Here is a 23,386-nt window from a genome sequence, read left to right as displayed (position 1 = left end):
AACTCTGCTCACATACACAGTCCTCCGAGGTGAGCGTGCAAGTGTGCAGCTGCACACAGTGACTGTGTGCCATGCCCTGTCTCCCTGAGCTCCTGGCTCCCTTCTCCCTGCACCTCTGCCTGTTGGGCACAGACTCAGCATGCCCTGGATTGGTTGGTCAGCCCCAGAAGTGCTTCGTGCCCCCTGCAGCCGTGTTCCCTCATTAAAGGCGGTGGTTTCTGATTAAGTCCTCCTGCAGCAAGAAAAGCCACCAAACGTGCATGAAATTTCTCCTCCTGGGAAGAGCCCATCCCCCACAGAGTGTGGATTTCTGTGGAGAAGAGCATATCTTACGGTACCTCCCATGCACAGCTGCCTGGGATGGTCCTGAGGAAGCAGGCACTGTGCAGGTGTGCTCAGGAAGGCTGTGGACGCCAGGCTCCCAAGCAAAGATGGTCTTCTGGAGTCAGCCCTTTCCACGGCCACAGAAGCATGCTATCACCTCGGTTTTTAGGAGTCCTGGCTTTGTCCCGGTCCATCCCTGTGCCTGTCACAGTTCCATGTCCTCCAGATCTGTGCCAGGTGTCTGTGACAGACACATGAGGCTGTAAAACCAGCGAGGTGTTCACATCACATAGTTACACTCATGCAGGATTTGGGAGCATCGGTTCTGCAGACCCATATCCCCAGTGCTCAGTTTCCCTCTCCGAGCTCCGTCCCACGCCGAGCCTTGTCCTCAGTTCTGCTTCAGTGGCTGGTGCAGCTGCTTCCTGTACTGGGCCTCCTGTGGCCCTGGCAACATGGTGACAGTCCCAGATGCTGATTTTGTCACGGCACCGCCACTTGCCTGGAGACAAAGAATTCAGTTCCCACTGACAGCTTAGCACCGTGTTTGAGCCCAAGGTCAAGACACCAAGTCCAGGTCCCCCTGCCTGGGAACCATTCCTGATACCCCGTTCTGTCAGTCAGGAGTCAGAAGCGGCACTCCCATTTGAACAGGAAATTAGCATAAACACGATAATAGGGTATAAAGTGAACTGTGTAAATGATAGGGTAAAAACCTTTAGAGCAGTGTTCTCACAGTCTGGTTCCCACGCCACAACTTTAACATAAGCCAGGAATTTATAAAATGCAGACAGTGGGCCCCATCTGAACCTACCGACTCAGGCACTGGGGGCAGGCGTGGTGGCATGTGTTTTCCCCTGACTCTCAGGCCCTTCGAGTTCTCATAAGTGCCTAAGGAATTGTGCAAGTGAGAGGGCAGTGAGGCTGTGAAGGTCATTCACACAGTGGGAACCAGCTGACTGGCTCAGCTGCTGCTCCAGGAAGGAAGCAGGTGCCCAGCAAGCGAGGCAGGGCTAGGTGGGGTTCCCAGGAACAGCAGGCGGAAGAGCCTCACAGGCGGCAGGCAGGAAGCCCACAGCCTCAGCAGGAAGCGAGTCCCTCTACCCTTGGAGCCCAGAGCAGAGCCTTCCTGGCATTGCTGAAGTATGGCCTGAGAATTCCCTGCTTCACAAGTTAGAGGGGCGGGGTTGGAGCTGAGACAGTAACTATGGGAACAATAAAAAAAAAAAAAAAGAATAGGTGCAAATTAATGATTCTGAAAAATGACACCACGAAAATTGTTAAGGGCCAAAAATAAATAGTATTTCATAACAGAATCATCACATCCCAAGATGGGGTAAGGATTATTATTAAGGAGCTTTTCTCACAAGAGCAGTGCTATACAAACACTAGTGGTATGTTTTCAGTAATCTTAGTAATTTTAAATCTACACAAATGATTCAAAGGTAGAGCAGAGACTTCCGTCACACTCCACACCCTTTATTGGTGACATTTTACGTTAGTGTGATGTACATGTGCCACAGTTAGTGAACTGACAGTGATGCTGTTACTAAGAACAGATTTTATTCACATTTCCTTGTTTTTACCTAATGTCGTTTTTGATGGTCCCGTCTAGGTTCCTGTTAGGTTTGGAAGTCTTCATAGCCTCTGACTTAGAATTGGAGGAGCCGGGGATTGAACCCAGGGCCTCATGCATACCGAGCGCTTGCTCTGAGCCGCCGCCCCAGGGGTGACTGTTACATTTAGTCATGCTGCTTCTCAGCTTCTCGGGCTTCTTCTTGTTTTTGACAGTGTGGCAGCTTTGAGGAATACCAGTCACATATTTTGTCTGGTGTCCCCTCTTGAGATGCACCTCATGTTCGCGTCATGATTAGACCAGGGTTACATGTTTGGGGAGGAAGACCCCATCTCCAGGGTGCTTAACTGCACAGGACTTGGGAGTCCTGCTCTGTCGCAGCTGAGGTATTGTTGACTGGCTTTGCTACTCCCCTTGCCTCCTTCCTCCAGCGTATAAGCTGCCCTTGGGGGTGAGGAGTTACCCTAATTTTCGTGGATGTGGCACATTTACATGAGTGAGCTGGAACTTTTCGCAAGAGATGCATGTCTTTTCCTCCATGTATCTATTTATTCAATCATATTTCATTGTAGATTTAGGAATACTTGTTTTACACTTTGAGTTACAGCCCAATCCTACTTTATTTTGTTGTTCCAGTTACGCCAGGCAGTATAGTTTGTAGGCATGCCAGGGGAAAAGAAAATAAGCAAGTAGCCAAGTAAGTAGCTTTTGCCAAATACTCATTTTTTCAAACAGCATGTGAGGATTGTAGAATGAAGAATGTATGATCAAAAGATTAGGAGGGCATGACTAGGAGAGGGCCGCCTAATGTTAATTTGTGGTTAAGATTCAGATGCACAAAGGGATGTGATTGTTGCAGAGAAGATAGAGCGGCCTCTGCTCTTGTTCAAGATGCCCGTAGTGTGGATAAAGAGGAATTGAAACCCTTTGAGGCAAGTTGTGTTTCCTTCATTGTCAAGGAAAATGGTCTACAAAGGATGAAAGGCACAGCAGTTAACGGAAAGCAAAGCCCAAGATAATGTAGAGATTAGGGGAGATACCTTTCTGCCCATTGCTGACCTGCACCTCCTAGTACAGCGGGGGTCACAGAAAGCCCACCAGGCTGGGCTGCTCCTGGTGTGAGCAGCACTGTGACCAGGAGAAAGAAGGGACAGAGGGCAGGGCAGGGCCTCAGATGACCCCCAAGAAACTCACCATGGGCTTCTGCACACACGGTTTCCACAAGACCAGCTGTGGGCCCAGCAAGGCACTGGCAAGCTCATCAGGGTTTCTGCAGGTGACAGAGCCAGGTGATAGCCCAGAAGACAAGGGCACCGGTGTGGTCCTGCTGAGCCGAGAGGATGAATGGCCTCCGAGACCTAAAAGAAAGAGAACTGACTCTTAGCTCAGAGTCAACTTTCTCGCCATGTGGAACCCCTACCTCCTCCCCAGGGACCACCGTGAATCCCATTCCTGAACCTCTGTCTCAGCCCTCCTTGGCACAGTCCCTGGGGCGCTGCCCCACTACGACCTCCATCCGGTGTATGACACTCCAACTGGTACATTCCAGGGAACAGTGCCCTGAAGTCCCTGCCCCTGAGCAGCCACCACGGCAGCCAGTGCCCATGGCAACTCCTCCCATCTTCTGTCCTCTCACAACTCGCCAGCGCCTTGGCATCTCGGTTCCACATGAGCCACCTCGTAGCTGAGACACTGGTGTCTGCCAGAGTTTCTTACACTCCCGGCCTTTGAAATAGCGGCCTGGGGTTGCAGATGGAGCTTCGTGGTAGAGTGCTTGTCTGACAACCATGGGGCACTGGAAAAGTTTAAAAAATGAAAAACAAGGCAACTCACATTTGAAATAATGATGTATATATTGATTTTGTCACTGATGTCTCCTAATTTACAAATGACAGGAAAGCAGGAAAGATAGCTAGTAGTAATCAATATCTAGAAAGATGTTTCAAAAGCCAGGGCATGGTGGCTCACAGCTGTAATCCCAGCACTCAGGAGGCTGAGGCAGGAGAATGACTTGTTGAAGGCAAACCTGGACTACATACCAAGAACCTGTCTCCAAAAAAACAGTAAATTAGTCTTAGGACCAGAAAGTAAGTATGTTATATGCAGAACTGAGGAAATTAGCAAATTCAGTGTTGCATGAAAGACTCAAACTGGAGGTCAGGAACTGTCAGGGACATGAACATGGACCGAGGCGGACTCTTGGCTAATTTTGAATTTTCAAAGTGCGTATCAACAGTTCTGAATGTCATGTGGTATGGAAATCTTAGAAAAGCAGCCATTGCTGTACCTGTGTCCCCCAGACACATCCCGTGTCGCTGCCGGACAGAACAGAGTCACAGGCATTCCCTCCACAGTGCTTCCCAAGAAACAGGGATGCGAGTTCAGGTTTTTGAGACAGGGTCTCACATTGTGGCCAGGTGGCCTCAGACACATAGATACCGTCCTGAATGAGTGTCCCGAGCACTGGGCTCACTGGTATGCACCATCTTAGCCTCCAATCCTGAAAGAGCCTCAGCTTTGATTGGACAAGTCTCACAGCAGCCTAACTTGTGCAAACCGGAGTGAAACTGTAGAGACAGCCGCCCAAAGGACTAGCACCCTGCTTTTTAGAGCTCGGGGCCCTGCTTGACACTCAGTTGGTAGAACCCACAGAGACAGCTGGGCCTGCTTGGTGTTTCAGAAACCAGCTTTACATTGTTTGATTCTCCACCAGTGACTTAGGTAATTATCACTTTGGTGCTTGGGAAATCTATTGCAATGTAAATGTTAAATTGATGACAAGTTGAACCAATTGTGTGTCTGCAGAAGAGACAAAATTTTTCCCTGCAGGTTAAATCTGAACCAGTAAACAGGATAAGGTGCAAACTGGTGCTGATACAGTTCAGATTTATTTATTTATTTGTTTGTTTGTTTATTTATTTATTTATTTATTTTGAGAGGGCGTCTTACAGTGTAGCCCAGGCTAGCCTTGAACTCTCAGCAATCCCTCCTCGGCTCCCAAATACTGGGATTACAAGTGTGTACCACCAAGTCCAGCTCACATGTCTAATTTATTAAACCGAACACTAGGGCCTCCAGATGCATCTGTTTTCCTAACAACAGAGCAGCTTGTGTGCTTTGGGAAGTTGTATCAGGTCTCTGGAAGTTGCAAGGGCTGAGGCAGGAGGATCTCCATGAGGTATGGACAGATAAACAATTGTCAAACAAGGAAATTTTTCAGTCTCTGCTAGCAAGGTCAGTGCAGGGTGGGAGGTGAAAGCACTGCTTGCTCCATTCACCAGGGAGACTGGGGAACAGAGGGATCGAGTGTCCATCTACTGAGAGCTGGAGCTGCAGAGCAGGAATGCGGAGATGGACATGGAAAGCCAGGCCTTGACCTCCTCTGCTCAGCAGCTCAGCCCTGGACAGAGTGAGCGGTCCCGAGGCTGTGCTGCTGGGTTTGCTTCACTACAGAGCAGACAGCATTCACACTAAATTCCGTTTTGTTTTTGTTTTTTGGTACAGGGAATTAAACTCCCCTCCACTTGCCAGGCAGGGCCTTGTACCGTTGAGCCCTATCCCTGGCCCCCACACTGAGTGCTTACTGCTCTGTGCTGTAGAGCTGCAGCCTCACCCTAGGTCCTGTTCACTGTGAGCCTTGGCATTGCCCTGTGCATCACAGAATTAAGTCAGTTCGGCACATGGTGTCCATTCCTGATACTCACGCTGGCCAGACCAGTGGCACACACCTGTAATAGCAACACACTGGGAGGCTGAGGCAGGAGTATCTCAGGTTCAAGTCCAGCCTGGGCAATTCAGTGATGTAGCGAGACCCTGTCTCCAAATAAAAGCATGTGGAAAGGACTGGGATGTAGCTCAGTGCCAAAAATAAAAAATAAATCAGCGCGGCGCAGTCACCTCCTTTGTGTTCTGTTCCCAGTGGCCCTGGGATGCTTAGTAGGGTTACAGTGTTAAGAGCTTTTAGGCAGCACATTAATCAGAGAAGTTATCGTGGGGAAGCAGAAAGTTTTTTCTCTTCTGAAGGAACAGTCGTCACATTTGGGTGTTAATCCCCACTTACACTGGTGTCATTTTTTAAATCTAAAGTTTGATGAGATGCTATAGTAGTAAGACACTCACTGAAAGTTTCAGGAACCATGTGTGATTACTTGTTCAAAAGATTAAATAGCAAAGTATTAGTCAATTAAGCTAACATCATTTTTTCCTTGCTTTTTTATTGTTGGGGGTTTGTTTTGGTTTGGTTTGGTTTTTTGCTTGTTTTTGAGACAGGGTTTCCCTGTGTAGTTCAGGCTGACCTTGAATTCACTTTGTAGCCATTGCTGGCTTTGAACTCGCAGCAGTCTTCCTGCTCAGCCTCAGCCTTCCTGAGGGAGCCTTCCTGCCTCAGCCTCCCCAGTGCTGGGATTACAGGCATGCACCACTTTGCCCAGCTTTTCCCTGAATTTTAATTTATTTTTACTTAATGATTCATTTCTGTTTTGTTTTCTTCTGTGTCTTTTTCTTTCACTTTGTTTTCATTTGGTTGGGACAAGGTCTTGCTATGTAGTTCATGCTGGTCTAGAACTCACTGTGTAGCCCAGGCTGGCCTTCAACTTACACTATCCTCCTGCCAAAGCCTCCTGAGTCCTGGGGTTACAGGTGTGTGCCACCATGCTGACTCTATGTGTATTGTTTGCCCAGATAGCTACGCTTGCTGGCTGCTTCCTTCCCTTGGGCTCTGGCATTTCAAGAATCTTCCCTTCCACACGCAGACTTCCCTCAGTATTTCTCGTGGTGCAGGCTGGGGCAGCTTCCTCAGTTTCAGTTTGTCTAAATAAGACCTTTGGAAAGAAGTTCTTCAGCAGATCTTTGTTGTAGGTTGGCAAGTTTTTCCTTAGCACCATGAAGCTCTTCACATCGTCTTCTGACTTTCTTGTTTCTGTGAAGAGTCGTTCTCTGGAGCTCAGGGGCTTGTTCCTCCCAGCATCCTTTCCTCTGCCCGGGCTTTTAAGCCTCATGTCTATGATGAGTTTAGATGTGATTTTCTTTATATCTGTCTTCTCTGACAAGCACAAGGTCCTGAGTTCGATTCCTGGTAACCCCCTCCCCAAAGTATCACAGTAAATAAATAAAAAGATGCTGAATTATTACTTTTAGTCTGCTTTAGATTTTTTTTTAATATAGTTGATCAGAAGGTCATTTTCTTTTAGTTAAAAAAGTGCCACAACGGGGACTGGGGATTTAGCTCAGCGGCATAAGCGCCTGCCTTGCAAGCAGGCAGTCGTGAGTTCGATCCCCAATACCGATAAAAACGAAAAAGACAAAAAAAAAAAAAAAGTGCCACAACGTACCAGTTTTTAAAAAGACATATGCATCTAATTGCCACAGCTGCTTAAGGTAGCAGTTTAACTATTTGCATGCTTTGATCCTTTCCATTTTATTTTTTATAATTATCATAATATAATTTTACAATCTGTATTTTTTATTGTTCAATAACTTCAGTACAGTCTTCATAATTACACTATTTTAATCACTCTTTGATATATGTTTTTTTCATTGCTATCCTAGTATTTCACAAGTTTTCATGTTTTGGTTGGTATTTTTCCAGTTTTCATTACTAAATATAAGGCCACGTTGAACATCTTTAATTCAGGGATTCTACTCCCCAGAATAATTCAACAGAGAAAAGGCTATGGCACCAACAGTGGGAATATTTTTATAATTCTTAGCACAAGATAAGTGGGGGAAAAAAATCTCTTGGGGCCAGCAGTGGATTTAGAATAGTGTTCGTGTTAGGAGCTGGGACTCTAACACGAAGCTTATTTTAGGAGTTGTGCAAGTCACCTTTTGGTCACATGACAGGTGCTCAAGCGAGGCAGCAGGTAGGGAGGGAGGGCTTGTTGTGGCTCCCGGGTGCAGGGGTTCAGTCCAGGGTCATATGGTCCTGTGGCTTAGGGACTCGGCAGCACCCTGCCTAGGGGCAGGAGCATGTGACAGAGGAGGCCTGTCATCTCCAGATGGCCAGGGAGCAGGGATACAGGATGGGAAGGGACAGGGTCCCAATATCCCCACCCCTGTTGATCTCACTTCTTCCCCCCAGGCCTCAGGTCCTTCCCATAGTGCCATGGCCTGGAGATCAAGCATTCACTATGATGACCTTTTAAATCTGTTGTGATAGGCATTTTTCAGCCCATTACCACATTTTCCTGGAAATAAGCCCCAGCGTGTAAGCTCTCCCCTCAAAGTAAGCCTCAGGTAAGGTCATCAGCCAGATTTAGCATTTAGTATGTCTGTGGCAGCACACCGAGGACATCCTGAGTTACGGCAGTGTTCCAGGAGATGGCACGGCTGCATCTGAGTAACTGCAGGTGTTTGTCTGTGATAATTGAGTATAGATTGTTGTACATGGAAAAATAAAGTATCCCCTGCAAAGATTGTGTCTTTTGAAGCAAATATTAACATAAGACCTGGTCTTATTTGGGGGTATGCAGTAATAGGATTGAACTCTCCCCCGTTCGTCTTTGCCACTTGTGTTTAGACCAAATTTTCAGCCCTGAGCTTTCATCTGCTGCTAAATCACGAAAGCTGATGTTTCGCTGCATCCCAGAGGATGCTTGCTGTGCATGGTGACTAAACTAGGGTGGCGTAAGCAGCCTGCCGAGGCACGCATGCTGTGGGTTCACTGTCTTGTTCTAGACGTCAGCGTCTCCCGCAGCGCGTGGCTGTGATACACATAAAGAGAATGTGTCTCTCAAGGTGTGGAAGTGCGAGTATCTTTATACCTTTGCTTTCTGAGCCTTGAAGCTGAGAAAGTCTGTCTCTCTGTTTTGTCATTGAATATACTAAAAACAAATTTTTCACGCAAGTATTTTGACCTAACTTCAGGGTTTTCAAATGAATTATTGACCACAGGTACTCTTGACGTTAATTTCACGTTGTGCTAATTATACAAGTCTCTATGTCTATACGAGGGTGTTTAGTTACAGTAAGAAAAAAAGAACTGTCTTACATTATTCCTTTTCAAAAAGTAAGCTCTAATGCCTGTGTGCCTTTCAGTGTCACACAAAGGGATTTTTTGCTTATGTTTAGTTATTTTTAGCTTACCAGAGTTACAAAATCTGTCATTGGAAATAACTGAGCCCATTTGGTTGAAATCTTAATTGATGGTATTTTCCTTGCTAATTCTGGACTTTAAAACCCTGCTGTTGGGCCAGGATGCAGCTCAGCGGCACAGTACCTGTCTGGCAAGTGCAGGGTCCTAAGTTCAATCCCCGGTTCAAAAAAATCCCTGTTGCCACTGACACGGTGACATGTGCCAGCTCAAGAGGCTGAGGCAGGGGAGTCCTCAGTGAGACTTCACTTTGGACAAATGAACAAAAGAACCAAAAACACAATAAAGGTTTGTTTTGTTCTCCCTGATTTTCTGCAGGTGAAAAAAGCCTTTTTTGCTTTGGTAGCCAACGGTGTTCGAGCAGCGCCGCTGTGGGAGAGTAAAAAGCAGAGTTTTGTAGGTGAGCATTGTGAGCTTGGGGGTGTTGGAACCGGGAGGGGGACTTTGGGGTGCTGCATCCCAGGTTTCCGAGGGGCAGGTTTGGTTTCAGCCAGGTAAACAACCTATTACCAAGTGAAAGAGGTCATTGCTTTTATTTGTTTGGGGTGCTGGTTGTTGGTTTGTTTTTTGTTTTTAGTACCAGGGTTTGAACTCATTACTTTGTGCTCGCAAGAAAGTTGAGGTGTATCCCCAGCCCATGGATGGTTTTTTTGAGACAGGGTTTTGCTATGTAGCCCCAGCTGGCCTGGAACTCATGATGATCCTCCTGCCTTAGCCTCCTAAGTGCTGGAATTACAGGCCTGCATGACCATGCCTGGCTGCTCCTCCTTTTGCATTCTGGGTAAATTCTGAACACTGTTGCACTTCAACTGAAACCCTTTTTGGGAAGCTGAATTTGTTTTAATTTAGCAACTTTTTGGCTTATGTGCCTTTATCAGCCACAGGAACAGAATGTGTAGATGCAGAGAACATACCTGGGTTAGTGCCCCCACCCTGGACCAGTCCAGCGAATCGTGTGACAGCCAAGCTCTGTCACCACCTGTCATCTTTAGACAGGGTAGATGAAAGGATGAGCTCGCTGGGGATCCTTGCTGTTAAAGATACTGTATAATTTACAGCTACTTAAACACTGTCATCGTCACATGATAAATCACAGGAGACAAATGATGACACTGTACTGTCTCTGAAGATTCAACACAATGTGCTGTAATTGCCACTGAGTGTGGTGGTGCACTTGGGAGGCTGAGGCAGGAGGATCCCTGTGAGTTTGAGGCCAGCCTGGGCTACAAAGTGAGCTCAAAGCCAGCCTGAACTGCAGACCTTGTCTCCAAAAAAATAAATAAATAAATAAAATTTTAAAATAGAGTGCTTCTCCAGCATCTCTGTGCCAGGTCTTGCAGAATATTTCCTTACTTTATCATACTGTATCTTATTTTTAAGTATTTTATATTGTTTACGTATAGCTACAATTCCTTTTTGATATTTCATAACAGTTTTCTCATGTTGATTTGCCACATACATCGATGAATTGCAAACTTTTAATCAAGTTTAATTTCAGCTAGATTTCAGTACTAGTTTGGAATAAGCAATAAATTAACAGCTTTAAACAATAAATTGTTTTTGAGATTGTTAAAGTATATCGTGTAAGCTTTTCTTGTAAACATTGTATGTTTAATGTCGTGTAAATTTTTCTGTGATATATCTATAGTGTTATTTTTAACATCTAATTCTTTTGTTCCAGGAATGCTCACAATCACAGATTTCATAAATATACTACATAGATACTATAAATCCCCTATGGTAAGTGACAGCCGTCTCCCCATCTTCCGCTCATTAAGGCTGTGTGTCTGCCGGCTGTGTAGAAGCTGTATCTGTGTATTTTGCAATATTTTTGGTAGAGGTAATGGTTTTTTGAGGCAGGTAGTAGTTGATTTTCCAACTAAATATAGTATAAAGAAGTTCAGTATAAGACTGCTAACCCAAAGCTAGGCATAGTGGGAGTCTTGGTTAATTTTCTCATTGCTGAGACAAAATGCCCCACATCCAAAGTTGAAGGAGAAGAGCTTTGTTTTGGCTCACAGTTTGTGGAGGTTTCAGTCATAGTCGGCTAGCCCAAGGCAGGTGACATGGCAGAGGAGATGGTCCATAGTGGGCAGAGAGCAGCAGAATAGCGAAGCAGCAAGAGCTGGCTGCTCTGTGTCCCTTTCTGTCCCTCCAGGCTGCCCACCCTTTGTGTGGCACCACTCACACCCAGGTTGGGCCTTCCTGGTGTCCTTACTCAGAACCATGGCAAACCAATCAGTGGACTGATTTAGTAACCACACACTCTTGATTCCAGCACCACACACTCTATATCCAGCCACCTCTGAAAAGCCCCACCTGTGACCATGTGAGGTTTTGAGTGGACAGCTAGACACATGCCAGTGATACACGCCTATAACTTGCACGTAGGAGGCTCAGGTGCCACAATGGGCTGTATCATCAGTTCAAGCCGTGCCTGAGCTATATAGTGAGATCTTGTCTCAAAAACCCAAAAATGCCCCAAAAAACTACCAACCCTAGTAAATAACCAGCTTTGCCGTAAGGTGTATATTTGCAGCTCCTAAGAGGTATTCTCAGGAAAAATCAAAGTGTAGCTGCTTTACTCAGTTATCACAGGTCTTCCACCCAGGAGGATCCCACACACTTGCTTATTCCCAGGGTACCTCTGTGTCACCTGGGTTTGTGTCACCCAGCCTCTGGAAACACCTAGGATGGGGCCTGCCCGCAACTCCTGGCCAGGTGGCTGGCCTAGCAGGGACCTCAGTCCTGACTGCAGAAGACAGAGCATGGTGCTGTCCCCAGCGATTTTATAACAAGGACTGTATGGGCTGTGCAGATTAAAAATAAGTGAAAATTAAAATTGAAGAAACACAGTTTGGACTTCGTTATGCCAATGAGGAAAAGACGCCATGGCTGATGCCAGTGCAGATCCCTGGCGCCCAGCCCACCCTGCAAGAAGAGCAGATGAGAGGCACTGCTGTCTCTTTTCACACTGAGACGTGTGACCCTGCCAGCTTGCACTTGGCTGTCATTTGCATTTGAGTGTTGGGAAGGACAGAGCTGCATGCTTTAATCAGCTAGTAATATAGGGATGTTTAAAAGGTCCACTAAACAGTTTGGTTTGCTTTGGTTTTGATTTTGGTTTCAGATGGGGTCTCACTGTGTAGCTCATTGTGGCCCTGAACTCCAGGCCATCCTTCTGCCTCAGCTCCCAAGTCCTCAATTCACGTGCAGTGCCCAGTTTAAATACAGTTCTAAGGTGTGATGTCATCCAGCATGGTGACAAAGAGATGCAGCTTCGGAAATGTCATCGGTTTATACCATCATTGTGGGAACATGATAGGTATTCTTATGCAAGCTAAGACAGCCACAGAATTGCCGGGTGCTAATAATGTTAGGACCACAGTTATACCTGTGGCCCATTATTGACCAGAGTGTTGTTAAGTGATGCACTATAACTAAATTCCTCCATAAAATGCAGAATGAATTTCTTCATAAAACATATGCTTAGAATGAAATTTTAGGCTGGGTGTGATGGCGCACTCCTGTAATCCCAGCATTCAGGAGACTGAGGCAGGAGGATCAAATTCAAGACCAGCCTGGGCTACAAAGTGAGCCCAAGGCCAGCCTGAACTGCAGAGCAAGACCTTGTCTAAAAAAAAAAGAAAAAAAGAATGAAGTTTCACCAGAGACTATAATTTTGTTACTCCATGCAACAGACATATGATTTCTTAAATCCTCCCAATTCACATGAATACTGACTGGCTGTCTTCATGTTGTTCACATGTCTTCTGCTCCAGGACTATCAAAATCAGCACAAATAGCATTTCTTAAATGGAGAGATCTCACCAATGTGGTGGTACACACCTGTAATCCCAGTCCTTAGGAGGCTGAGGCAGGAGGATCACTGAGTTCAAGGCCAGCCTGACATGCCTGGCAAGAATGTCTCAAAAAAACCATAAATAAATAAATTTTCCCCCAAATCCCGCATAACAAACCTCAACATTAGTAGCTTATTAAACCAAAATTTCCCAAAAAAAGTTATATCTAAATTTATAATCTACATATAATTTTTCTTAATAGTTGAAGTTACCTTTTTCTCTATGTCTCATCTTCATAAATCAAGTAAAATTATTGTGAAAGCTATTTCATTACATTTTCTATGTAATTTGTTCCCATGTTGTTGTGTTAACATTCATTAATTAGAATTTCTCTTATTTACAGGTACAGATTTATGAATTAGAAGAACATAAGATTGAAACATGGAGGGGTAAGCACCACTGAGGTTAAAAATCTCTCATATCCAGGAGAGAATGTTAGATGTGGAATGTGTGTTTGAACATCACAGATTCTTCTCATGCTGCTTAACAGTAGTGTGTTGATGAAAACATGTTTCTGTCTCCACATGGGAAGCCCGCTGTGCCAACTCTGAGGCTGGGGATGTCAGGGTGTGTGATCTGACCCCAAGGTTGTATCCCTAGAAACCTGCTTTTGAGCCAGGCATCATGGTGCACACCTGTAATCCCAGCACTCAGGAGGCTGAGGCAAGAGGATCATTACAAGTTGGAAACCAGCTTGTGTTACAAAATGAGTTCAAGGCCAGCTTGAACTGCATAGTGAGACCTTGTCTCAAAAAGACCCCAAGATAAAAAAATTTTACAGAAGAGCCAACTGAAGGAAAATGTCAGATTTCAAACTGGAACCTGGCTTTGCACTTATTTAGTGCACCTGGGAGGTTAGGCAGCCCTGTAACCGCTGAGACACCTGCAGATCCACTGGAGTTCCCAGAAGCTCCACAGCCCTTAGTCCTATGGGAGTCAGAAGCTCATTGGGTGAGGTATTTATTGGGGCTTTACAAGGTCACCATGAGACCATATGATCTGCAACGAAAGGCTTCTGTGACCTGACACCTGGCACCGGCTTCTCATTGAAGCCTGATGTCCGTGCTGTGGGCCAAGCCCTCAGCCTGTTTACATTTACATTTGCCACATGTGATCGAGATCCTTGGTGTGGTGATGATACAACCCGGATATTCTCAGGCGCCTTTTCTGTGTAAACCTCACTGAAGCAAACTAGTTACAGTTCATAGCTCTCCAAAGAAAATTTCTGTTTGCTGGGAGGATGCTCAGATCCAGTGAGATTTGAATACTCATGAAGTGGCCAGGGGTTTAGCTCAGTGGCACAAGTGCCTGCTTGGCAAGGGCAAGGTCATAAGTTCGATCCCCAGTACCTGAATACTCATAAAGTAAAACAAAACATTTGAGGAACAGTTTGTTACTGCTGATTTTATCTTACAACTGATAAAAATTGGCTTTAAATGGTTTGTAAATGCTTCATTTCTTGAGGATAATTTTATTTCGGAGCATCCAAGTGACCTCTGCTGGTTTTGCACATTCATTTTCTTGATTTTTTTTCCTAATGTTACAAACATTTATCAAAATACTGTTCTTTAAGTATTTAAATTTTCTTCAAAGGCAACAACCCCCAAAACTGTTGAAGTTAGTTAAAGTGGTTGTGACTATAATTAACACCATAGTTCTGGAGGAGTTGAATTCCTATTGATTTAGAGTCACAGTTCTTCTGATTATCTGTAAACTGAAGGGTATTTGAATTATAGCATAACGGCAAATAGTGAACATATTACTAACTACATATTTTCTTTTTATAAATACAGAGCTTTATTTACAAGAAACATTTAAGCCTTTAGTGAATATATCTCCAGATGCAAGGTAAACTTATAAGGTTTTTTTTTCTATTGAAAACATTCATTCTGATGTCTGTTTTATCCATGACAGCTAAATAGAGACAAATAACCAACACACACGGCCTCCAGGCCAGGCAGAGCCAACCTTCTTAACACCAAACCCTAAATTCTACAACCATAGGGACATTTGTAGTTACAGCCGTCCTTGGTCCCAGGGATTGAAAGTGGCACGGGAAATTGGTCACCCTAAGCATTCTGAAAATCCAGACCTGGAGCAGGAGCAGTAGGGAGCGTGTTAAAGTTACCCAGTCCCTAGCCACGTGTGTGGTGGCTCAGGCCTATAATCCCAGCACTGGAAAGGCTGAGGCAGGAATACTGACATTAATTTGCGGGCCAGCCTGAACTGTGTAGTAAGACTCTGTCTCAAAAAAAGAAAAAGTTACCCAGTCCTGGGTACCCCCAACCCACCAGTGCAGAGGGCAGAGCCATGAACAGCAGGCTTTGAAACAGCCACCCCAGACTCTGACCAAAGTCAGAGCCATCCTAGGTTTGGATCAACAGCATTTTAAAAGCTCAAAGCCACTAGAAAGAAAAGAAGAAACATTCATTTTTATTCTCTTACTTCCAAATTCTAACAGGAAGCCACAGCTCCTCTTGGTACCAGCCATAGGGAAATCAGAAAGGAGCTCTACAGACACCCTGGCAGGACTAGCATGGAGGTCTCTGTCATCTTTCAGTCAAAACCGCCATTAAAATGCACTCTGCATGGGGCTGGGGATTTAGCTCAGCGGCATAAGCACCTGCCTTGCAAGCAGGCGGTCGTGAGTTCGATCCCCGATACCGATAAAAATGAAAAAAACAACAACAACAAAAAAATGCACTCTGCAGGCCAGGTGCAGGAGTGCACAGCTGTAATCTCAGCACTGCAGGAGGCTGAGGCAAGAAGATCACAAATTGAAACCCACCCTGAGCAATCAGAGACTTACAGAGACCCTGCCTCAAAATAAAAAACAGAAATGGCTAGGTTGCAGCTCAGTGCATCCAGTCCCCACACTGAAAAAGAAAAAATGTTACTGTCTTGCCAGGCACAATGGGTCACATCCGTAATCCCATCCTAATCCCAGGAGGCTGAATCATGAAGATCATGAGTCAGAGGCCAGCCTGGGCAATTTAGCAAGACCCTGTCTCAAAGAAAAACAAATACACAAACAACAACAAGAAAGGTTCTAGGAATTCACAGCTCATCTTTAGATTTGAGATATGGTAAGAGATTGTGGAAAACCAAAAGTTAGCAGAGGTCTCTGATTTTAAACTCACCCATGCTGTGATCAGCCTTTTATTACAGTGACAAAGAATCGCTTTAAAGCAGGGGTGGTCCAGAGCTTTCTTATTTCTCTTCCAAGCCTCCTAACAACTTTTAATGGCTTTTCCTGCAGCCTCTTCGACGCTGTATACTCGTTGATCAAAAATAAAATCCACAGATTGCCCGTCATTGACCCCACCAGTGGGAATGCACTTTATATCCTAACCCACAAAAGAATCCTCAAGTTCCTCCAGCTCTTTGTAAGTAGTTTTGAGTGTTTATGAAGACATAGTTGCCTTTACTTCCATTTAACTCAAATCTGTTGGCTCCTGTTCCTCTCAGTAGCAAAAATCTTCAGTTTTGAAGTCTGCCATCCTAAACCTTAATTCCTTAGCTTCCTGCTGTGTTAATGACACATTCTTCAAGTTGATTCCAGCCAGGCACAGCGGTGCTAGAGAATCCCTGGGAGTCTGAGGCCAGCGTGGACTACACAGTGAGCTCAAAGCTAGCCTGAACTCCCACAAGACCCGTCCTCAATTAATCAAGAAGGTGATTCCAATTAAAGTACATCTTCACCTTTCCATACAAGAATAAAAATAAATTCTCCATTTGGAATTCTTCATCTAAGTGAGAAGGTTGTATTGCCCAGCATGCAAGGGGCACCAAAGCAGGTCTGTCTAATGAAAGACCACCGCCCCAGAGTAAACTGAGCTGATACTTAGGGCACAAATCACTGCATTGTTTCATGATGTGTTTGTGTCATGACTCTTAGAAACCTGGTCAAAAATACTGTCCCTGATAATGAAATTGTTATAAGTGATAGCAGTACCAGAAAATCTTAAAGCAGATAGAATTGTGGCATGTTGGCAGGACAGAAATACCGTGTTGGTCCAAATAAGGTCTGAATTACCTGCAGGTTTTCTCAGCTCCCTTGGATTCGGGCTGGCTTTGTAATCTTCCAGCACCTGCAAGCTCTTCGCTGGGTGGTTTCAAAAGAGGCAGGGACTATGCGGCCATCCAGGCTTTTCCTTTAATTCGAGGTTAAAGTACTCGGTCAGATAGAAGCAGTAGGAGACATAGGATTCAAAAGAGGCCATTTGCAAAGTCACTTTTTCTAAGGGTGGCAAAGCGCTGCTTCCCAGCAGCGGGGCTCCTGCCCTGGAAGGAGCCACGTGAGGGTGGCTGAGCACAGAGAGCAGAGATTGGGAAGAAGACCTGCTCCATCAGACCGGTTCCCATAAAAAAGCAACACCTATGGTGAACTAAAAGCTATAAAGGAAGCTAGGATGCAGAAGAGCAACCTACCAAAAACAAAAGAAATTTAATAAAATCTAGGAAAAAAGAATGAGGGACAGATCAGCATAGCTTCTCACCACAGTCAGGGAAGGAGGCTGCTGAGTTGCTGAGACCTCACGGAACAGAGGGTGCATTTCAGGGCCACGTGTGCCAGACCTGAGGCTCCTTGGCCTTGAGAGTCATGATTACAACGTAACAGGAACCCTGAGCCTTGGTTACTAAGAGTCCAGTTCAGGCCTTAGCCCCCGATATGCTAAATGTCACCCTTAGGACAGCCCTATGTGACAGGGAAGGCAGCTACCTTGTGGATTCAGCAGCGTAGTCCAGGGGACATGGCTGTGCGTGTGGAGCCAACCTCCACACTGAGCATCTGATTCTGCAGCCACCTCGCAAATCTCCAATGCGCTGTCTGCTAGCACTGGGGTCACATAGGAAGTAGGTCCAGTCTCCACCCAGGATTGCCTTATCTTTGGGCCATTATGGTAATGAGGATCATGCTACTGGAATATTCAGAAAAAATACAGAATTTCAATAATAAAGAGCCTTCAGGGCCTGAGGTTGACTGTATTAGCGAATCACTTTCCGAGACAAGTTGCATGAACCGTCAAGATGTCTGCACCTCAGCTAAGCGTGGCACGTGGGACAGGGAGTCTCCAATTGTGAGGCCAACTGGACAGCCTAATAGGTCTTTCTTTTTCTCTCTCTAAATTTCTAGGATTCTCATGATTTGAATATTGATGAACTCTTTGACTTGACATTTTATTTCTCCTAATTGTTCATCTTTTCCTGATAAGGTACATAGGAGGATGGAATCAGCTGTACCCTTTATTAAAGGGTCCTCAGAACCATAGACCTTATTTTGTTAGAGCCTAACACAGTCCTCAACTTTTCTCTCTTGTCATATCCCTGGCCTATCCTCTAACATAGTCCCAACAGAGGGAGCCTGAAGCTTCTCTCCACTCTGTTCAGCTGCTTGCTCTTTGATCTTAATAGACAAAAACCGGCACCCTCCAGAGAGATGGAGGTGGAACATAGCCCCAGACACTGTCAGTGTCTCGTGCTTGGAGCCGTCTTGCTTCTTAACTGTGACTTCACGCTGGCAGCCAGGCCTAGAGATTGACACAAATAATTAAAGAGTCAGGTCTACTCTTGGGGGTCCATGGGTCTTAATTTTCCAAACAGGCCTGATGTCCCTTCTAGCCAGCAGGAGAAAGGTTACAGTGCATAGAGTACAGCCAGACAGAGTGGTCTGAAGGAAAGGGTCAGTCCTGACCGAGGCAACCATGCCTTCTCAGTGTAGCTTTTCATGCAAACCCAGACGTGTGAGCCTTGTAAGGGGGCTGTTAGGATCGTGGAACCTTTGATTTCTCTTTTTCGGCCGCAGATGTCCGACATGCCAAAGCCCGCCTTCATGAAGCAAAACCTGCAGGAACTAGGGATCGGCACCTACCAGGACATCGCCTTCATCTACCCCGACACGCCCATCATCAAAGCCCTGAACATCTTCGTGGAGCGGCGGATATCGGCCCTGCCCGTGGTGGATGAGTCAGGTCTGCCACCCTTAGCTGCAGTAGTTAACTGGTTTGTTTTCATACTTCCATCAAGACACATGTCACTCCCAGGTGTGGGCACATCTGACCTCCCAGCCCTCGGGAGGCCAAGGCAGGATTTCCACGAGTTCAAGGCCAGGCCGGACTACACAGTGAGTTCAGGGTGAGCCTGAACTGCTGAGTGATGTCCTGTCTCAAAAAACAAACAGGAAGATACCATTTCATAGCCACATTAAAATAGACAAGTTTATCAGCATTCAGTCCTGAATCCTAAAATAGACGAGTTTTTCAGACTTAGTCCTTAGAAACGATCTATGTCAGACTGACTTTAAAATGAATGATTTTGTTGTTCTTAAAATACTTTGCTAACATGTGTTTTCATTTTTAGGAAAAGTTGTAGATATTTATTCCAAATTTGATGTAATTGTAAGTATGTTTTCATTTTCTTTAAATCTGTCGTTTTGAATGCATTTTAAAACCTACTCAATGTTTTTTTATGTTTTCCTCTGGTTCCCTGACTTCATAATTCTTAATTTTTTTTGAATCTGGGAATTAGAGAATGCCATAGTAGTCTCCGTAGTAATCATAATTCTAACATTTGTTGGCATGGCAGTGCGTCGTGCTTTAGTATATATTAGTGTTTTGTAATTTTTGTCTTCTCAGTATCTGTATTTTACACACCCCTGCAGCACATATGTGTCTTGTAAATGCTTGTGTTTGGATGTGGGGTCATTAGCCTGCCACAGACGTGTGCTTGTGCTTGTGTGAATTTGTGTGAGTCCCTGGACATGTGAACTTGTTAGGTGCAATCCATTGCTGGTTCACTTGGAATGCTGTTCTAAAGAAGACAGCGAATGGATTCAAGAGTTCTGTGTTTAGCAAAGTTGCAATAAGTTCTGCATTCACATCCCTAATTTCAGTCTGCTGGGTTTGTTGTTGACATTGCATCTTTCTGTCTGATTCTCTTTTCTCCCCATGCATCCATGAATATACTTAGGCCTTTATAGTATCAAAAAAGGGAACCCATATTTCGATCGCCCCAATATACACATGATATTTTTGTGGCTATGATATTGACCCTGGCACTGAATATTCTTTTGCAGCTTCTTAATGGGTCTGTCTTATGATTACCATAATAAATACCAAAATATATGTTCATTAGAATGTGGCTGCAGTAGCCCTGAGATGCCATTTGGGCCCATGGGACTTCTTGGGCCTGCTTTTCCTCTAGTCCTTGACCTTAATAGGCCCCTAAAGCCCTGTTCTCCAGGAAGCTCCTTGGGAAAGTCTTGATGTTGGGTCCCATCCTCTGAGGCACTGTGACACTCAGAAATGTCAGGTCACCAACCCAAGAATGTTACACAGGGAAGTTTTGGTAGGATATGCTATCAAAATTGTACATAGGGCTGGGGATTTAGTTCAAAGGCATAAGCACTTGCCTGGCAGGTGTGAGGTCATGAGTTTGATCCCTGGTACAAAAAAAAAATTTTTACATACTATAGGGGAAATTTTTAATATAATGTGAATACTTTTAATTGTAATTTAAAGGCTTTAATTTGGTAAGGTGATTAATGACACTGATGGTATGATACAAGTTTAAAAGAGAACTTCCGCTACCAAGTCTAAATAAACATTAATATTTTTAGAAATCAGGTTGCCTTAAGCTTACTAATTTTGGCTATTATGCAAATTGAAATGAAGGCTGTAATTTTGCTCTGTGACTCTGTTCCAGAATCTTGCTGCTGAGAAAACGTACAATAACCTGGACATCACGGTGACACAGGCTCTGCAGCACAGGTCGCAGTATTTCGAAGGCGTCGTGAAGTGCAGTAAGCTAGAAACACTGGAGACCATTGTGGACAGGATCGTCCGGGCTGAGGTGAGTCCCCAAACCCCTGCCTGCCCCCTCCTTTCCCCAAATTTACTGTAACAAACACCCCACAGCAATTGGCACCTAAGAAGTTTGAGTCTCAGAAAGGTGCAGCAAAGCAGCCTTCACGTTCTGTGAGAGGAAATCTTTTACAGAATGTTCTGTGGCACAGGACAGCTGTGCTGGAGAGGGCTGTTGAATGGAGTTGGGCTGGATTGAGTTTCAAGTTCAGATATCACAGTTGGCTCAAAAGGACTGGTAAGATACTCCTGTGCATTAAAAAATATATACGAGGGGCTGGGGATTTAGCTCAGCGGCATAAGCACCTGCCTTGCAAGCAGGCGGTCATGAGTTCGATCCCCGGTACTGACAAAAAGAGGAAAAAAAAAGTGTGTGTGTGTGTGTGTGTGTGTGTGTGTGTGTGTGTGTGTGATACGAGTTGCCCCTCAGGACCTTCACTTTCTGTTAAGGTGCCTGTGAATTTGGACTTCTAAAAGAAGCCAGGCACGGGGACACCTGCCCATAATCCCAGCATTTGGGAGACTGAGGTAGGATGAGTGTCCTGAATTCAAGCCTGACTTGGCTACAAGGCAAGACCCTTGTTTTTGTGACTTTCCTCTCATTGCTGAGACAAAATACTTGATGCCCAAAATTAAGGAAGAAAATATTTATTTAGCTCACCGTGTATAGAGGTTTCAGTCTATAATCAGCTGGCTCCAGGGTGGCATGGCACAGGGGCAACATTTTATGGCAGTGAAAGACAGAAGAAGCAACAAGGGAGGAGAGAGAGAGAGCAAGCCTCTTCCTCTCCCTTGTATTGTATGCAGGCTACCTGCCCCGCGGTGTGCAGAGCATTCACACCCATAATCCCAGGTTTGGACCTTCTGTCAGTCACAGGCTCTAGAAGCCACCCCCATGACTGCATGAGGCTTTGAGGGGACATTCAGGCACAAACCATAACAACCCTATCTCAAAAAAAAACAAAAAAGATGTAAAGCGACTGTCATATCATGCCTGCTTCCCACCTGTCTCTCTTCCCTCAGTTTAACCAAATAGTAACTGCTGTGGTACTGCAGTCTCCTGAGCCTCCACACTCACAACCCTGTGTGAGAGTTTTCAGGGCCACTCTGTACAGCACCCAGTAGGGAGCACAGTACAGAGGCCTTCCCACACTCCTCCCCGCAGTTGCTCTTGCTGCTTAGATAGACAGGGTGGGGAATGCTGCCATTCTCGAGGGCCAGAGGACAGCTCTGTTCCCTCTAGAACAACCCCTAAGTAAGCGGGGCATTCATCACAACCCTCCCTGTTCATGATACTGAAAATACAAGAGAACAACCCAGCAGCAAGGGCCCTACTTCCAGCCAGTGCTAGGCAGCATCGTTCCCAGAAACCCTCAAATCCTCCTTTAGTTGTGTGTGTTCAGGATACAAGGAGCCCTACCTGTTAGTAAAAAGTAAAACAAAGAGGAGATGGTTGGAAATAATGAGGCAACTTTGTGGAGATGGGAAAGGGAGAAGTGGAGGAGAGAAAAGGAATGGAAAATGATCAAAACACAGGATGTGTATATCCCAGTTCCACAAAACAAATACAAATATTATATATCACAGGCATTGGGCAAGTACTAAATCAGTCCACTGATTGGCCCTGATCCCAGGAGCCTACACAGAGGATAAAAGGGCAGAAAGACACCATTAAGGTCCCTCGCTTGCTTTGCTGCTCTCTACCTGCCATGAACTGTTTCTCCTCTGCAATGCTGCTTTTCCCTGCCACCTTCCCTTGGAGCTGGTCCTCTGTGGACTGAAATCCCTACAAACTGTGAGCCAAATAGACCTTTCCTCCTTTAACTTAATTTTGTCTCAGCCATGAGAAAGTAACTATGACATATACTAATTTAACAAAAAAAAGAGGGTGGGAGGGATGCATAGTGCTGCATATTTGTAATCCCAGCACTCAGGAGGCTGAGGCAGAATGATTACTTGAAAGTTCGAGGCCAGTCTGTGGCATACAACGACATAGTAAGTTCAAGGCTGGCTTGAACTCCACAGTGAGACCATCTCTAAGACATTAAATAAATAAATGAATGAGTAAATAAGAATTTCACCCATCTAAGTTAATTCCCCCAGCTTCCCTTTTATGACTTTTAACACATTTCACTGGCATCTCCTGGGAAGTCTTCTCTTTTCCAATCAAATTTACTACATTCATGGATAGGCATGTTGGCACACACCTATAAATCCCAGCACTTGGGAGGCTGAGGCAGGAGGATCTCCATGAAGTTGAGGCCAGCCTGGGCTTCATAGAAAGTTAAAGACCAGCCTGAACTGTACAGCAAGACCCTGTCTCAAAATACAACCAAAACAAAAGAAGAATTCATCACCCCTCATTTCCCAGAAGTTTCAGTTGCTAGGGATGCACCCTGCCTGGTCAGCGTCTATAGTACCAGCCACCTCTGGGAAATCACAGCTGAAGGAGGTGAGACCTCCCTCTATTTATAAGGCTGCAGACATGGCTGTGTAGGCCTCTTCCTGACAGCTGACACCGTGTCACAGAAAAGTAATCACAAGCACAATGTCCGAAATCACTGCATTGTATTCTCAGGAAGAGGCCAGCTGCTGCGGCCTGGACGAGTCCATGTCACACAGCGAAGAACGAAGAGCGTGCACCAGTGAGGCCTGACTGGTGGCAGCTCCT

General features: G+C 45.3%; 1 protein-coding gene across 14 annotated transcripts in view; it reads left to right on the top strand.

Annotated features, from left to right (window-relative positions):
- Prkag2 (protein kinase AMP-activated non-catalytic subunit gamma 2) overlaps positions 1-23,386 on the top strand; it is a 240,127-nt gene that overhangs the window by 199,322 nt on the left and 17,419 nt on the right. For all 14 annotated transcript variants that reach the window (XM_063250773.1, XM_063250770.1, XM_063250774.1 and 11 more), the window contains 8 exons: positions 9,309-9,390; positions 10,672-10,730; positions 13,197-13,242; positions 14,647-14,701; positions 16,113-16,239; positions 18,660-18,825; positions 19,214-19,251; positions 20,558-20,704. In XM_063250773.1, coding sequence (XP_063106843.1) covers positions 9,309-9,390; positions 10,672-10,730; positions 13,197-13,242; positions 14,647-14,701; positions 16,113-16,239; positions 18,660-18,825; positions 19,214-19,251; positions 20,558-20,704 — 720 coding nt within the window. The remainder of the gene's footprint in view (positions 1-9,308; positions 9,391-10,671; positions 10,731-13,196; positions 13,243-14,646; positions 14,702-16,112; positions 16,240-18,659; positions 18,826-19,213; positions 19,252-20,557; positions 20,705-23,386) is intronic.

Source organism: Cavia porcellus, unplaced genomic scaffold, assembly GCF_034190915.1.
Source record: "Cavia porcellus strain 051 isolate PalLab524CR breed Dunkin Hartley unplaced genomic scaffold, mCavPor4.1 scaffold_6, whole genome shotgun sequence".
In the NCBI taxonomy this organism is placed as follows: domain Eukaryota; kingdom Metazoa; phylum Chordata; class Mammalia; order Rodentia; family Caviidae; genus Cavia; species Cavia porcellus.
This window is presented reverse-complemented; position numbering and strand designations above follow the sequence as displayed.